The sequence below is a fragment of the Mesoplodon densirostris genome, chromosome X (genome assembly GCF_025265405.1).
Source record: "Mesoplodon densirostris isolate mMesDen1 chromosome X, mMesDen1 primary haplotype, whole genome shotgun sequence".
Taxonomy (NCBI): domain Eukaryota; kingdom Metazoa; phylum Chordata; class Mammalia; order Artiodactyla; family Ziphiidae; genus Mesoplodon; species Mesoplodon densirostris.
This window is the reverse complement of record NC_082681.1, coordinates 73,507,329-73,526,006: the sequence shown is the minus strand read 5'-3', so window position 1 is coordinate 73,526,006 and position 18,678 is coordinate 73,507,329. Positions and strand designations below refer to the sequence as shown.

At 33.5% G+C, this 18,678-nt stretch overlaps 1 protein-coding gene across 6 annotated transcripts in view; it reads right to left on the bottom strand.

The window, feature by feature from the left end:
* Positions 1-18,678, bottom strand: part of ATRX (ATRX chromatin remodeler) — a 236,528-nt gene that overhangs the window by 139,622 nt on the left and 78,228 nt on the right. For 2 of the 6 annotated variants that reach the window (XM_060088120.1, XM_060088116.1), the window contains 5 exons: positions 17,316-17,429; positions 12,941-13,050; positions 11,244-11,311; positions 7,859-10,941; positions 4,509-4,581 (listed from right to left, as the gene is read on the bottom strand). In XM_060088120.1, coding sequence (XP_059944103.1) covers positions 4,509-4,581; positions 7,859-10,941; positions 11,244-11,311; positions 12,941-13,050; positions 17,316-17,429 — 3,448 coding nt within the window. The remainder of the gene's footprint in view (positions 1-4,508; positions 4,582-7,858; positions 10,942-11,243; positions 11,312-12,940; positions 13,051-17,315; positions 17,430-18,678) is intronic. The other 4 variants (XM_060088118.1, XM_060088117.1, XM_060088119.1 and 1 more) reach the window with 4 other exon arrangements.

The following is an 18,678-nucleotide window of genomic DNA, read 5'->3' as shown; positions in this document are numbered from 1 at the left end:
TTTCAAGCCCAATAAAGGAGAACTAAAGCAATTTTGCTAACCAAATAGGACCACCATGAAAAAAAAATTCACAGAAAAAAATTATTCCAGATTCAGCAAATTTGAATAGACAACAGATAAAGACACGTATAGAAGATGAACATTTGGAAAAGTGTTTAAAATAGAAACCAAAGTCATATGTCAAAGGAACATGAGATATACTCATGCCATTAATCTTTGCTGAAATCAGGTAAACAATTATCAAATATCTTTATTAGCATGAACAATATCCAGGAATCATTAATCACTTCCAAAAATATGCTGGATTAACAGCACAGAGCCTGCATCAAAAGAATACCTACACCGAGCTAGTAGGGGAAAAAAGTAATCATTTGCATGTTTTCCAGTCTGAAAAGCAAAGTATTACCAAATGATAAAATACTTGGAAAATTTGAAGGCTACAGTGTAGTCCCACAATAATTAAGCAGAACTTCTATTAACAATGGGTAATTTCTTTAAGCAATTTCCAAATCAAATTTTGCTTCAATGAAAAAAAAATTATTTAGCCACATTGAGAGAGAAATTATGAGAAAAATTATGCAGTATTAGTAGACCCAACTAAGCATTTTTCAACTATAAAGTAAATGTATGTGTGTGGCAGGAGAAGGTATCCATATAAAAACCTCAGCTTTTAAACAAAATTGGGATTAAAAAAAAAAGAATGTTGATTTAGAAAAAAATGTAGCAAACTAGTTTTTTCCTCTTAAAAGCTCAGTTTTAAATATTTTCCACACCCTGTAAAAAATACAAATAAAGAATATTCTGAAAATAATTCTTTCCTGGGAGGAATGGTTTCTTCAGTGACTGTTTCAGTATGCAACCCCTAAAGAAAAGCCTGGTTTAATAATCCTCAACACTATCACTGTTGAACTTGATACAGTACCATCTTATGACTGAGGCTAATTCACAGTGCAGGTATTAAAATATAGGACATTGGGCCTCCCTGGTGGCGCAGTGGTTAAGAGTCCGCCTGCCGATGCAGGGGATACGGGTTCGTGCCCCGGTCTGGGAGGATCCCATATGCCGCGGAGCGGCTGGGCCCGTGAGCCATGGCCGCTGGGCCTGCGCATCCGGAGCCTGTGCTCCGCAACGGGAGAGGCCACAACAGTGAGAGGCCCGCATACAGCAAAAAGAAAAAATAAAAATAAAAATAAAATAAAATATAGGACATTAAATATCCTTTCAGGGCTTCCCTGGTGGTGCAGTGGTTGAGAGTCTGCCTGCCCATGCAGGGGCCACGGGTTCATGCCCCGGTCCGGGAAGATCCCACATGCCACGGAGTGGCTGGGCCCGTGAGCCATGGCCGCTGAGCCTGTGCGTATGGAGCCTGTGCTGCGCAACGGGAGAGGCCACAACAGTGAGAGGCCCGTGTACCGCAAAAAAAAAAAAAAATATATATATATATATATATATATATCCTTTCAATGAAAGAACCAATTTAAAACATAACTAACAGGTATTTGAAAGGCACCATTAACATAATGGCACATTCGAATAAATGACTTTAAAATTACGTGTATAATTTAAACAACCTGACAAACTGTTTGATATTATTATTCTCCCTTTCAAAAAGTACATAAAGTCTAAGCTATGAAATTTGAAGTAAATTCTCAGTTATACAAAACTGAAAGTATAAAGTTAGTCCACTATTTATTTTTTTCTAAAAAGCTCAGTCAAAAAATCATAAAAGTTAACCTGTTATTCAACCTATAATTTTTGTAATTGTTTATTAAATAAATGCAATTAAATAGAAATTACTTTACAAGTTAGACCACTCTGTCTCACAACAGCATACATTTACTTTCAAATATGAATGATACTACATAATAGTACACTAAAATAACAGAAACTTATTTATTCACACGTACTAAAATATTCAGGACATGACTAAGTTCTTTAAATGACCTCAAAAGCTATTATAACTTTAAAACAGAAAAGATAAATAATGGTGAAATCTATTGTAAAACTTTCACACACATATATAAGTAAATATGTCATATATAAGTACATATGTTTTGGGAATTATTACTTCCTCAATTTTAGAAATATCAAAACTTATTTGGCTACAAACTAGCCTACATATCTTGGTTCTATCAAATTCTTTCAACTCTCATGAAAAGATGGATTATAATCAAAATTAAATGCTTGGACAAGAAAAAAGTTTTACAGAAATTTATTGCATCCAAATAGTTAACCATTTGCATTAATACACTATTTACCTCTCCATAAACATTAACACTGAAAATGTATTACAACACTGCTATAAAGGCAAAGCATATGAAATTTATACACAATTTATACACAATTACACAATTGTGTACAAATTTATACACAATTACAATATTCTGTCTACCAAAATACATACTACTCAAAAACGTGAAAGGTAAAAATAATTCCAAGACTTTATCATGATCTGAAAACAAATTTTTAAAAGTTGCTTAGTGCATATTCAAATATGCTCAAGTACACTGTCTATACCAAAATAATTCAAGAAGGTATTTGTATCCCCATCATTAGATAACCCATGGGTATTAGATACCTCATTGGTATATTGGATATGAAACAAGTTATTAATGGCATATTTTATAAAAGCACATTAAACTGAATATAAAGAAAAACATGCTCAAGGTAAAATTCAATTCTTCTCAAAAGTACTCAGCAGGGTTGTATTTTTTAATCACAAATGCAAGATGGAATTAAAGATACCTTTCAATAAAATAATTGCCAGTTACAGAGAGATATGATCAAGTAACTTAAAAGATTAAAATGATATTTATATTTTGACAAGCTCTAATACAAATAAAAAATTATCATACCTTAATGACACTCATTTGGTGTTTAAATATGAAATTAAGATTCATAACTCATAAGTAAACTAGGATATAGCATGTTTTAAACATTATTAGCCTTTCAATAACATTTGAGGCCTTAAGATTTACAAGAGAGCAAATGGTAGCATAAATAAATGAAGAGGAATTAAAGCATTTTAAAAGAATAAAATTTTAAATGCTTTCATAATCTCACTGTGATCATATCATATACTATATAAAATCCCTGATGAATAAAATGTATGCCTTCACCATTCCATTCTGGACCCAACCCTGATCCCACAAAATAATTGGATATATATTTTTAATTAAAAAAATAAGTAGGTAAAGCAGCATCTGAGTCTTTGTATCTGTGATTAAGCTCTATTCAAAAGTGCAAAATGAAATTGTTCATTCACCTTAATAAAAACGCCCTCCTGTTAATTAGGAGAATGCTGATCTTTGAAACAGAAAAATCTATCAGCACCAGCAAGATATAAAACAGAGCTAGAGTGACGGCTGGCCCCACAGCATTTACCAACTCAATGTTAATTCCTTACAAAATTATGACACAAAAATTACATGTTTATTTTCATGTTTTCTTAATTATTAGAGTTTACTATTAGGAATAAATGGATGGTTAATACAGTACTCTGTAGTAAAACCTCAAGTCTATCATAGATTTTTTGGTGCTAGAATTAATCAGAGAACATTTCATCCAACCCTTTTGTTTTAAATAACAGAAAATTTTGGCAAAGTGTAGTTAAGTCACTTGCCCATGATCACACAGAAAGGTTAGAAGTAGAAGTCAGATATTCTCATCCCCATTATTCCAAAATTCCATCCACTACACCACACTGTCTTCTTGTTGAAGATTATGAGTGTGAGGGATCCTATAGTCCAGGAAGGGTTTAAAAAATATGTAAAAACATTATGGCTATACTCTTTAATACCTTGTTTTCTTTATTCCTCATTGCTAGAATATGGGCATATCTTTATTTTTTTTCTTCTCCCAGCTATTCCTTAGTTTAGTCCATCTGTACAGGCTACACTGTTCCCATATAAACCTATTAACTATTATTAAAATTAATACTATCATACTGCATACTTCTATTTTATTTGACAAATTGTTAAAATCTAAATCAGTCTAGATACTTTGCAAATTCATACTTATTTTGAAAGCAATTTCTTAATCTTAAACATCTGAGCAGTCTCTTTTTCACTTTGAACAGGTTTTAATGAATAGGACCACCACATTGGATGGCAATTTAAAACAATAATCAAATATTGAGGAGAAAGATGTCTGCTGTCACCAATTTATTGAGATGTGATTTACTTTCACCAATAAAATAATCTGTCAAAATTAAAATATTCTCAAAAAACTATCACAGCTTACGTGGAAACATAAAAATTGACAGTGCTGTATTTATAACACACCCTATGCTAGGTGTGTTACTATTTATATTTACTTTCTTTTAAGGTTTCTGAGTTTTAGCCCATTTTCTGGCCTTTCTTTCAAACTTGCAGGAAGACTGGGAGTGAATCTTTCTAAGGCAGGCACTCCTGGTTTTTACAACCTGCTTGTGGTTCCGTTGCTGCTGTTTGTGCCCACGCCTAGGGTGTGTTATAATCTTTTTAAAGTCCTTACAGATGGAATCATACCTATTCTCAGGATCATTGTCATCGTCGTCATCATCCACTGTGACAGGCATTGATTTAGATAAGGCTTCATCTCCTTGAAGGAACAAAAGTGTACTTAAAATTAGCTTTAAATTATCTTTATAAGTAAAACCATGTAAAATAAAACTGAAAGCCAAAAACTTTAAAACAACTAGTGAGTTGTAAACTATACTCTGGGATCCAAAACATGAATAAAAAGAATTTATAAGGAAAGTACAATGGGGAACTTAAAAGTGCCAGCAGCAAAATAATAAACAGTTGGATGTTACATATTTCAAAGTTCCTTCCCAGAGCACAAGAATTTTAAAACTCATCCTTCCCAGTAACAAATCTTTTATCATTCACCACCATATTAGCATAAGTTTATGACTGAAATAAGCTTTGTAGTGATCCATTTTAAGTTTAAAGTTAACAGATGTCTAATTTTTCCTGTATCATTGAAGAACTTTTTAAAATGCTATTAATACTTGGTAGTAAAAAATAATTCGTAAATATACCTGAATTTGTATGGTATCTAGGAGTAGAATCATCCAGAGACATATTCAAGTACAGTAAAACTTACTTCCTTATAAAAAGCAATGTTTCTATCCTTGATTAAAACTATAAAGAGATTAAGATTTGTGCATTTCATTGTATGTAAACTTTGCCTCAAAAACAAACTTAAACATTGTACTCTAGTTAACACTATATATGCTGAAGTAACCAGGGAGAATTATGTTAATGTTTACCATTTACTTTCAAATGCATCAAAGATTTCAAGGGCATTACACTGAGTGAAAAAAGACAATTTCAAAAGGTTACACACTTCATGATTCCATCTCAAAATAACAAAATTACAGAGATGGAAATCAGATTAACAATTGCCACAGGTTAAGAATAGGGATATGCTAGGGAGTGTGCATAAGGGGTAGCACAAAGGAACTTGTGGTAATGAAAGTTCAATATCTTGGTTGTCTGTGGTGGTTATGTTTACAAAGTTACACGTGATACAAATTTTGCACAGAACTATACTTACACACACACACAAATAAAGGAGTACATGTAAAACTGGTGAAATCTGAAAAAATCTTCAGTTTCCTGGTTCTGAGATTGCACTATAATTCTGAAAGATGTTACCATTGGAGGGAAATTAATGAAAGGCATACAAAACCTCCCTGTACATTTTTTTTTGCACCTTCCTGTGAATTTATAATTATTTCAAAATAAACAGTTAAAAGGGGGGAAAAGTTAGGTACACTGATGGATAGACAGGATATATAGATAACTATGTGATAAAGCAAATACAGTACAATGTTAACTGTAGAAATTCTTCTGTATATTTAACATTTTTTCATAATAAAATACTGGGGGAAAATATTGGAGAAAAAACCCATAAGGAACACAGACACCTACAGGTTCAGGATAGAAATATGCTCAATGTAGAAAGGCAATAATAAATCTCACAATATCTTAGCAAACTCACAATAAATACCTCATTCAAACAGACCAATCTTCAAATGAAATATTACTAGTGATATTACCATTGTTCCTCTTTACTACACCTTTGAAAATGTTACCCATCCTTCAAAGTCAAGTTCAAATGCTACCTGTTCTTTTAAGTCTTCCTCCAATATTTAGATTAAGTGGCTCACTTGCTATTTATCACACAGCCCCACTTTAGTTTTATATCTTTCTTCTGGTATTTTTTAAATAATGACTTATCTATGTCTATCTTGCTCATTGGACTGTAATCTCCTAGGACCGTGTTCTTTATCTTGGTTGGTCATGCCATTCCCAAGCCCCAATTTCTAGGAAAATGTTGTACCCTGTAACAGGATACCCAACTATTGCTGAATAAATTGGAATCCTCTAAATTCATGGGAGCAGGGGAGGCTTTTTAAGAGCTCATAAAAACTGTCACCTAAATTAAGTTGGACATATTAGGAGAATAAATAAATTTGCAACTATTATATTATGTTTTGAATACAAGTCCACAATCTCATACACAATTTGAAAATCCAAAAAGTTCTCAAAATTTAAAGTTTTGTAAGGTGATGCCAAAGTTCATTTGGCAGCAAAATCTAATCTGAACTGTTTATTCCTCTTACATGTAAATGTTCATATGTTTTGCTGCGGAAATACTAATGTGTTTGATTATGGGGCCTCAGGACCTACTGGGGCTACTATATAATATATGATAACTACTCTATAATATCTTCCTAAAAACAAAAGAGTTGAAAATCCTGAAATACATTTAGCCCCGAGAATATCAGGGACTGCGGACCTGTAGTTAAAACAGCCATACAAGCAGAACTACATCTAGGTATCTGATATAGCAGAGCATTAAAATGTGTATACCATGCATATCCCACTTGGTTTTCAAACCAACTCACTGGAGCTCCAAAAAAGGGATTTAAAGTTTTACTAAAAATCAAGATTCAAGTGAATTCCACTAAAATCAAGCTGGGATAAATGGAAAATCACAACAAAAGGAAAGAAAGGAAATTTGTTTAACATTTTGCTTGTGCTGGGAAAACAGTTACATAAGAAATCTACTTTATACATATTTTAAAATTAATTTTAAGTGTCCCTGGTTAACTGATGGGTTATACTGACTTAAAAAAAAAGACAATATGACCAACAAGTGTACATTTATTATACAACTGATTTTTTTAAAGAACTGCCATAATGATAAATATTTTTAAATTTTTGAGGGGGGACTATATTACTGACTGGTTGACCCAAACCCTAATTGTCCTAGTGCTCTATCTCATCAGGGTAGGGTAATCCACCTACTTTCTGGATTTCTTTCTTCCTCTATTTTGTTAGTGTTAAAAATGGAAATATCTGTTCATGTCATTAGAAAAAAAATGATGAGCATAAGCAAAGGGTTTCAATAAATAAACTTAAATTTTTCTGAGGATTTCATGGGACACAAAGTTACTCTGCCCAATTTAAAAAGTCAGATGAATGGCAAAGCAGTTAAAACTTTCACACACCATGTTATATCCATACCAAGCACTCATCTCCATTACTTGAATAAATATCTACTGAACTACTAAGTCTGATCTTCCTTCATAAATTACTTTTCATTACTCCAAAGAAAAGCATTAAACATTGATAAATTTACCCAACACACTTGGTATAGCTGATACAGAATACTAACAATGCTGCAAATACCTCCCAATGATGACCGAAAAATGGAGAGTTTCTAGTAAATCTCTATAAAGAATTTTTAAATGGTGTTTTCCTAAACAGTAAGCAACCTTGTGTTTGACTGACTTCAGAGAAAATTAAACAATGTAGTTATTCAAGAGGGAGAAAGTACAAAATTTCTATTTATTTTCCCATACCTGAAGATTGACAAAATCCAGTATGTGAAGACAGCACTAAATTTTCGGTCACAGGCTTTATTTTCTGCTCATCACTGCTCCCCTCACCTACAGAATTCTGATCATCATCTCCTATATCAGAAGAAGATGAGGAAGAAATGTCAGCCTGCTTCCTTTTAGTGCTTGTTCTTAGGGAGTTTCTCATTTTCTCCTTCATATTGCCTGCCTTCTTTTTAGCTGAAGCTCTTTGTTTCTTCAGCTTTTTATTATCTTCGGAACTTTCCTCAACATCAGAAGATGATGAGCCATTTTGTACTTCCTTGGTATTTCTCTTTGAATTTAAATTTCTTCTTTCCCTTAATTCAATTCTTTTCGGTCTCTTATCAGAAGAATCACAACCATCTTCTTTCATGGAATATTTCTCAGTATCAGATGATGAACAATCTTGTCTCTTCCTTGAACTCTTTTCAGGTAAGTTGCACCTTTTCTTCTCTCGACTGGATGCTCCATTCTTACTCCTCTTATCTTCAGAAGAATCACAACTATCTCTTTTCCCTGGTAACTTCTCAGCATTATCGGATAATTCATGCTTCTTTTTAGAAGTTTTATCTTTTATTTTTTTACTCTTCTTTTCCCCATCAGTTGTGTCATTCTTATTTTGTTTTATGCCTTTAGGAAAATGGAAAATTTCTTCTCCCTCGGGTAATTTCTCAGTGCTATCAGATGATGATTCATACTGTTGTTCCATCTTAATTCCTTTTTTCTTCAAGTCTGTAGTTTTCTTTTCTTTTTCTTCAGTTCCCTTTTTGCTCTGCTTGTTATCATCTTCAGAGGATTCATCACTCTGTTCTTTCTTTGGGAACTTTTCAGCAATATCAGATAAGCCACCTTGTACTTTCTTACACGTTTTGGTTTTCAGATACTTACTCTTTTCTTTAGTTTCAGCAACCTTTTTATCTTCTGGAGAATTAAAACTCTCCTCTTTCCCAGAAGAAAGCTTATCAGCACCATCTGAGGAAACACTTGGCTGCTGCTTCTTAGAGAGTCGATCTCTCAATTCCATGAGAGTCTTGTCTTTATCAAATATGCCTTCTGCTGAAGAGAAATTTTCTCTCTCTTCTTTCCTTTCAGCATCATCAGATGATCCTTCCTGGGCAGTCCTCAAACCTTTCTGACCTTGATTATCCATTCCTTTTTTGCTGTGTTTTTCATCTTCAGAAGAATCATAATCTTCTTTATTTGGAACTCTTTTTGTTGTTGTTCTGGCAGCCCCGATTTTACTCATACTCTTTATCTCTTTTTCTAATTCTGAGTCATAATTAGAAGATTCAGACTGGTTTTGTCGTTTCCTTTTAGAAATTATAGACCTTTTAGCAGATTTGCCTTTTTTAATATCAAAATCTGAGCCAGAAGTAGAACTTTTTCGTTTCCTTTTTCCTTTGTCATCTTTCCCTGTTTGAGTCTTTACATCACACAAAGTCTTCTCATGATTTGTATGAGGTTCATTAATATCAGTATCTGAAGAAGAACTGTGACTCATCCTGGATACTTCTTTGAGGATTGCTAGCATTTCATCAGAATCTGAATTTTGATCCACAGTCTCTGACTGCTTAGACTTAGGCAATTTATTAGGTTTAGGATTATCTATAGCACTGTCAGAAGAATTCCGCTTATCCTTTTTTCTCATTGAAACTGATAGTTTTTGTTTCTCCTTAACGGTGTCATTATTTTCTTCATCTGAATTAAATGTTGTAGGGTTGGTTTCTGTCTGTCGCCTCAAGGGTGTAGTCTTTACACGTGGGGATCTTCGAAGATCAGATTCTTCTGAAAGTAATGGAACTTCACTTTCAACCAAATGCTCATTATCATTCTTTTCCTGTTCAAGTCCACAGTTCTCCAGCTTGGGGTTCAGACAAGAACTTCTATAGCTATCTTTATCTTGTGGAACTTCCTGACAATCAGCACCTTTAATTGGGGAATTAGAAAGGGAAACAGGGGTGAGTTTAACATATAATTCTTTTGTTACTTTAGCTGTTGTTTTTGATTTAATACCTCCTCTGTTGTCTTTTGAAGTAATATTTAATTTTACAGAACTCTCCAGTTCTTGCTCAGTTCCACTGTTGCCATCTCCCTGATAATCTGCTGAACTCTGAACTTCCATAGCAGTCTCAAGATTCTCAAAAATGTCTTCTGGAACTGAGGAAGGAACAGACACAATATCCATGTCTAAGTCTTCAGAAGTGTTAGCAGGTTCATACTGAGGTTCTTCTTTTTTATCAGATTTTTTATGTTCACCACTGGGATTTTTATTTGCTCTTTGTTCCTCTACCGCAACACTCTGATCCACATGCTCACTATCTACCTGCTTTCTTGACAGTTTAGCTTCTGATTTTGAAATATCCTTCCTTTCCAAAGCACAGGGTTTTTCTCCTTTTCGTACTTTTGTTTCAGACTTAGCATCTATGACTTTAAGCTCTTTGGTATTTTTCTCTTTGTTTACAGCATCCAAAGCTCGAATCTCTGAATTCAAATCTTCTTCCAACGCAAGATGAGCTTTCTTGATATCAGCCAACACAGATTTAAAAGCCTTAAGCTGACGTAACTTTGTAGCAGAATTGATTTCTGAATTATCTGTTGCCTGCTTCAAAAACTTAACATAACTGGAGTTCATGTTGGCAGTAGTCTCAATCAGTTTCTTTGCCTTCTTAATCATCTCCTTGGGCACAATTAGTGCTGAATAAGAGTAGGTTACAGAACCAGAACATGAATCATCTAATTTCTTTTCTTCTCCATTACAATTTGAACTGTTTTTCTTTGGAGAAAATCTGGGTGTATGGTCATATACTTTACTACTCTTTTCATTGTCAACTTTTATCTTCTTCTTATTTTGTTGCAACAACTGTTCTAAGTTTTCAAATACGCTGTTACATGCTGTGACCAAATCCAACAAAGGCTCCGGGTGACAAATGTAGCAATACCATTGGTTGTTTTCATCCATTATTGTAGACAGCTCCTTTCGACCAAGGTTGCGTAGAATGCATTTCTTGCAGAAGGCATTATGGCAAAAGTCACAACAAATCAAGTTTCCACCTTCTGCACACCATCTGAAATTATTTAAAGATTAAAATATTATTCTGAAATGAAACAATTTTAAACCTTTACAGTATTAAAGCAATTTAAAATTTCCTGGCAGCAATTTCAATAGCAAAGTAATTTTGGTCATTTAATTATTCTTTATTAGAAAATTAAAAGACATAAACCAAGGACTTCATGGAAAAGAACAACCTTCCACAAAAGATATCAATGATGATACTATAAAAAACAGATCTAGTAACAGACTATGTAAGAATTTCGCCTCAAAAAGCAGACAACACTGAATTTTAGCTCATCTTGATTTATTACCTACCTACACTGTTCATCCATTCCATCTGAGTCACGGCTAATATCATCACTCATGTAATATTTAAAGCAATTCTATTAAAAAAGAAAAGGGAAAGGGGAAATTTATTCAAAACTGTTAACATTCATAAAGGAAAAAAACTTTATTTTTAAGTCATTAAAAAAGTACAGGGAATGTGTGTGTGTGTGTGTGTTTTAGAGAATCAAAGGGATAACACTGTATTACCCCTACTAGTACTTTCCAGACACAGGAATAGCTCAAGAAATTAATTCCTTGAAATAGATTTCCATATCATCAAGTACCACTGTTCCTTACATAAAAGTTGATAAAAGATTTTGGTAAAGCAAATTTCTGATCTCATATGACTAGCTACCAAAGATCTACATAAAAATGTATTAGATGTTGCTATTAGTTAATAATAATTTACTAGTCATCATATATAAACAGCTACTATGTATAGAGCTGAGCAACAGTATCCTACATTAACCTACATTATCTTTAAATCTCAAATACCTACTGTGCAAGGTAGGAGGTATTACAGCCCAATTTGAGAGAAAAGGCTTTGGTTCATTAATATGTAAATAAATCTCCTAAAGTTATACAACTGGAAGAGGCAAAACTGGTATTCAAATCCAAGTCTGAATGACTTTAAATTCCTTTTCACTGGGACTGGAGAAAAGGGAAGGTTCCATGCCCACTGATGAAAACTACTGATTACTGAATTGGGCTAGGCTCAACAGACTGGCCCTTGAAAAAATAAAAACCAATCACGTATATAAGAAAAGAGAAAAGCAACGCACGTTACAAATCCAACAATATAAAATGCAGCTGTCACAATTTAAAACTAGAAGCTACAACATGTACCCTAAACAGGCTCCTGGCTGAAATGAATTCAAGGAAAGGAAGACACAAATTACTAAAAGATGGAGTAAATTTAGTACATTTAAGGAGGTCTACATCTACCAAAAATTCATACAAGATCTAGAACTGGAACTCTAATTAAGGAAAGTCTGGTCTGCCCCTGCAATTCAAGGAGGCATTTTATTGGGAAGCAAACTAACAAAGGATTAATTTTAGCAGTAATATGAGTTGGGGAAATGATAACCTTGATATTATAGATACTTAAAATTAATTCCAAGGTATTACTTGTAAAAAAGTTTACACAGACTGTTAAAACTATCTTCAATACATATGAAACATTTTTAATTCTATTATCTCCAAATTATGTCAAAACCCTGCTCCACATGGAGAGTTCAGATTTGGGTAATTAGGCTATGTAAGAGGGAATGTTATAAAACATATGTGTGCACAAATATATACTCTGCAGTTTCCCAACACACCACACTCTCCCTCACCTCTGAGCCTTTGAATACCAAGTTGCCTCTGGCCTAGAATATGCTGAACCAATCCCACTTTGCCAAGCTAATTCCTATTTATATTTCAGGTACCACCTACATCATCTCCATTATAAAACCCCCACCACCACCCAACTCCAAATTACAAAGGCTTCCTGTGTGTTCCCAAAGTACACAGTAACTCCCCTATCATAGCACTTATTGGGCCTTTCATGTCTGTCTTACCCACTACATTATATGTCCTCCAATGGCAGAGACCATTTCCGTCTTCATCACTGTGCATCAAAAGTCTGACACGTTAAGCATTCAAATATTTGTGGAATTAATTATCAACAGATCATTACATACCTTACAAATAAGTACTTGCAGTGAAGGATGTCTATAAATGGAATCTTTTTGAAAATGATTGACCTGTTGTCCACAAGCGGTACAGCTCACAATCCCATGAAGCCCATCTTCTAGGAGAAAGGAATGACCATTATTCACACATATACACACATACAAAAAGATATATACTTTAGTCAGCATTTCCCAATATTCGAATTGAAAATTAAATACCTCATAATCCTTGGGAAAATGACATTTTGGACACAAATACAAAGGTTAATAATTTTACGGACTTACTAAAAACATGACAACCTTGACAAACTGCAGAGCTAACTTGCTCCCTTTTACAGATACAAACCCTGTTTCTTACAACAACTTGATATAACATGAAGAGACGCCATAAAAGAAGTTCTAAAAATAGGGGTCAAGAGCTCTTTTTCATTTTGCTACTGCTTCACAAAGAAATTCAGGATCAGTTCTTAAAGAATGGGGAAGTGAAAGATATGGAATAGATTCTTTTGTAACCCTGTACTTAAGTTAGATATGCCATAAAGTTTTTATTCTCAAAATGGAATTGTCTACACAGATCCTTTCAATATTATGTGAAAACCTGCTAACTTTATATTACCAATTTCCTTCCTAAGATTCCCTTCAATACTATCCACAATCCCCATTAACCTGCCTTTTTTTCTATGTCTATTCCATATCAGCACTGTCTATTATTTCCAAATAAGGACAAATAAGATTTGCAGGTATATCTATCTTGACAGCAAAACTTCAGAATGGCTGCGTTTTGACAGAGCCCCATTCCACAGTTTCTGCAGAAAAACAGACGGAAGATAACCTACACAAGAATAAAGGGGACCTCTCCTGCCTCACTCTTGTCCCTAGTTCTGCATGGTGCTTCAAAATCTGAGCTGAACATCAGAATCAGCCAAAGAAACTTTTAAAAACAGGGACAGACATTCCCACCCCTAATCCACTGAATGGGGATCTCCTGGACACTTCTTTTTCTTTTTTCAGTTTTACAGGTGACTCTGATGTGCAACCAAGACCTTGATCCAAATAAGATGGTAGACTATGATTCAAAAGAGGCCAGTGAAAATGCCTGCATTCACCAAAAAAAAAAAAAAAAAAAGTGAATGACTTAAAAAAAGAAAAAAAAAACTGTCTCTATCCCTAAATAAAAGACAAAACAACAAATACATTATTTCTCACCTTTTAATTTTCTATTTTGTGTTTTTCTTAGTTTTAAGGTCCAAAGCACCATGGACCCAAGCATTATCACAAATATTTTTATTTGAAGAAGTTAAAGTTTTTTTTATTAGTTTCTGCTTTATAACAAAGTGAATCAGTCATACATATACTGAAGAAGTTAAAGTTTAACCAAGGTATAAGGGCACCATGATACTTTTCCAGAAAATATAGAGAATGTGAAGACCTACTATATAAGCTGCTAATATTTTCCTTTAAATCATATTCTCCTCCATTAGTTTTGATCTTGAGTATTCATATATTCTGTATTTCTTTTAACATAAATATACAGTGTGTTTTTTCATGTCAAATAATGATTGCATTCATATAAACAAGGTAACAAAAAGCTAGACTTTGAATGTTCATCCACTGTTAGATAATATTAAGTATCTTCTATGTGCTTTCGCACATATATCACTCAAGAATTTTAAAAAACTAGGTGATCCATTGGAGACTTTCTCCCATATGTGCACAATGACTCTTATAAAGGATATTCATTGCAGTGTTAATTAGCAAATTGGAAAAATTTGAAAACGAAAATTAGAAATAATTTCACATTTGGGAAATGGATAGTGGTTTACTCATACAACTAAATGCTACAGAAGAGCGAAAAATAAAAAACTAGATTGTACATTTACTGATATGAATACATGTCAAAATCAATATTGGATGAGAAGTTCTACAAAAGGATATATACAAGATACTACTTTGTATACTTTTAAATGAAAAATAAATGCTGTAAGAATAAAAATATGTAAAGAAAAATATAAAAACATGCATGGAAACACCACACATGCATACAAACGTCAAATAATCACAAGCCGAGGTGTGAAAGGAAGGATAAATAGATGAGAGTAGGACTAAACCAATTAGTTTAAGTGAGATCTTATTTAAGTGAGATCTCAAACAAATATTGTAAAATGCTCAAGTGTTACTTTAGTATACATACTTGTTTCTATGCATGTATTAATTTTTATTTTTAGTTATGAAATATCTTCATGATTATAATATACATAGTGTATAAATGGAAAAGAGGCATTTTCAATTCTGACCTCAATACATTTTATCAGTTTTAAAGAAAGAACAAAATTATTCTGCCATATAGAAAAATTAGGTGTAAAATATGTTTTCTAATAATTAAACTAGGGAAAGGATATCAAAATAGGCTACAGTATTTAAAAAACAATGGCTCCTGAAATGATCAATATCTTTGTGTTTAATTTTGTTTCAAATCATTGTAAGATTATTTTATGTATAAAGTTTACCTTCTTGACAGTTTCCTAGATTAGACTTCAATTTTAGAACTAACTTTCCTAGGAAGTTTGAATATTAACTAGCAATTCAGTACCTCAGATCACTAGTTTATTCATACATGTGTATATGAGTAAACATAGTTAAATTTCCTGTGTGATTTCCGATAGCTTAAAGACGTAGCAAATCATTAAGACAAAAATTAACATGAAAGATTTTAAGTGCTATTATATGGCTATAAACATACATTTTCCCTTAAGCACAATATAAACATTCTTACACAGAACACTCAATAAAATGTTCCAGAGACATATCAGCTCAGACCAAATACCAGCAGCATAGTAAAGTGTCACTAAAAACACCCTCTCCAATGACTGTGGTTCTTTTTTATTCTCCTTTTAGCTGTTATCCACATTTGAGACACTGACTGCTCCAGAGTCCCTCCCCAAAAGACACCAATTAGATATTAATTTTGACACAATACACTTAGTTATCTGCCTTTCCTAGAGGACCCATAATCAGAAATAAAAAGAAAGAAACTCTTACTACTGGTCCTTATCATCACCTTCTACTTGCAGATTCTCTTATTTTAAATACTACTTAGCTTTGGTGAGCTCTGTTGTTGCAATGGCAGTTTCCCTACTATGAATTAGATTCTCAATGAATCTTCCTTATGCTTGAGAGGAGTAGAACACCCCCTTGTGGACAAAAGACTAAACAACATTTCCTTGAGTTTCTCTAACAATCTAATGAATTATTGAATCTGAAAACCGATTATATATATATATATATATATATATATATATACACACACACACATACACACATATACACACACATATATATATATACATATATGTGTATATACACATATATGTGTGTATATACTATAAATACAGATATATTTTACTAGTACCATCAAGATATCACATAGCACTGAAATTAAAATCTACACAAAACTTCACCAAGATAAGAACTATGCTATAATTTCACAATTTACATGATAAATATTTAAAAGACACGCTTCCATTATACTTCTATTTAGAAACTTAGTGTCATGTTCTACTTTTAGAGATTCATTCTTCCTATAGTAATAGATTCTGACTCTGTTAATCTGCCCAAAAAATACATACAGGTACTATTTTAAACTCACACACAAACAAGTGGGACACATACTCCACTGTCGTAAATTTTTAAATGAATCCTCCTTATGCTAACTTTCTACAGATGATTAGCCAATGGTTGTGTGTATAAGTGAGGGTAGACAGACAAAGGGAAAGGCGGCTCAGACAGATGGAGGGAAGGTTACTAGCTCTAGTTCCCGTCTCCTTCCTACTCATCTCTGCACTGATATCCTTAGATCAATAGATCTCTGACCTGAACGCACATAAGAACAAACTGGGGCACAGTCTTGACATCATCCTCAGAAATTCTAAATTGTTATGAGTGGAATCAAGGGACTTGCATTTTTAATAAGCACCCCAGGTGACACTAATGCAGATGTCCATCACTCTGTGAAACAATGTTTTAGATATGTATAAAGTTACCTGAAGGCCACAGGCAAGATTTTATCCAAATCTAAAATTCCTTCGGGGTGAGAGGGAACACATGGTATTCTGGCATATAAGCATTACAGAACTAACATGTGTAAGAAGGAAATAGTAAGCTTCTTGAGATAACTTAATAGCCACTGAAGGCAAAGGCATTTTGATAAATGGTGTTTAACCTTTTCTGCTTCAGAGCTCAGAAAGAAACAGAAGTTATTTTTAAGTAGTGCTTTTAAAAAACAATGGGCAGAAAAGTGGAGGTATTTTTAGTAAGCACATCAGATTTTCCAATATGGTCATAAACAGCACTTTAAACTCATGTTTTCATTTTCACTTGTATTTACCTCCGCGTTTTTTGAGATTTTCAGTTTTCATTTTACTTCTGCTTCTAAATTCAGGCCCTTTAAAATCATCTTTGTCTTCATTCAGCACTGGCTCTGGTTGTACAATCACTGTACCTAGAATGATTTCATTTAAAAAACCATTACACATATTAAATGTGCAAGTGAAGTACAAGACTTCAGTTCAGATAAAGCCAACATTGCTGGTACATAGTTTTGTTTCTTTCAAGCTTTCAATATTTGTATAAGGACCTCTCAAGAATAAATAAAACAGGGAAATAGTAAAAGGGCCAGGTGTCAACAGATTCCTTGTTGGAATATAGTTCATAAAAATGGAGGGGCAGTATTATGTATTGATTCATAACAGAAATGTGTGAATAAAGTAGAAAGCCTTAGCCCAGTTCTGAATTTTATACTGCCTATCACAAAAGCTGTTCTGAATATGAACATCCATGCTAAGTTCCACAGTTTAAAAAATAAAAGGATCAGAAGAGAAAATTTTAAAAAGACATCCTATTCTTCTCATAAGCCAAATCATAAATGCAGAAAAAGATTTTTAAGGGGTTGTTTTATATTGATTTGGGGGAGGATAGTGGGGGACAATGTGAGAAGTTAATTCTGCTATTACTGCTATACCTATTCTGTGGCATTTCCCAAATAATACATCAAAGTTTCAGTACCCTGCAAAGTCTTTAAAGAGTTTTAAACAAAGACTGCCTTAAGATACTTAATTAAGCTCAAGTGCTATGACAATAAATTGCAGAATGAGATCAATTGTTGGTCCCTATGGAAATCTTTTAGAAAGAATGTACTTTGTTAGCTATAAAACATGTGAACTGAGGAGAGAGGGTGCTAATTTAAGTTTTCATTTTAATCTCTCAAGAGCAAATAAAGCAGGGGCATAGTAAAAAGGGTCCAGGTCTCACATTTACCTACATTGCTGGGCTTAGTAATTGGGCCTTACTGACAACAACTAAGAAAGTACAGTCATCCCTCGGTATCCATGGGAGATTTGTTCCAGGACCCCTTGGCTACCAAAATCCGTGGATGCTCAAGTCCCTTAAATAAAATGGCATAGTATTTGCATATAACCTACGTACATCGTCCTGTATACTTTAAATCATCTCTAGATTACTTATAATACCTAATACAATGTAAACACTATGTTAATAGTTGCTGGCCAATGACAAACTCAAGTTTTGCATTTTGGAACTTTCCAGAATTTTTTTCCCCAAATATTTCTGATCTGCAGTTGACTGAATATGCAGATGCGGAACCCACGGATACGGAGGGCCAACTGTAAAATCTGGTAGTTGTCAGGGGCTGTCTCCCTGAAACATGGGTCTATGTTATTTAGCGAGCAAGT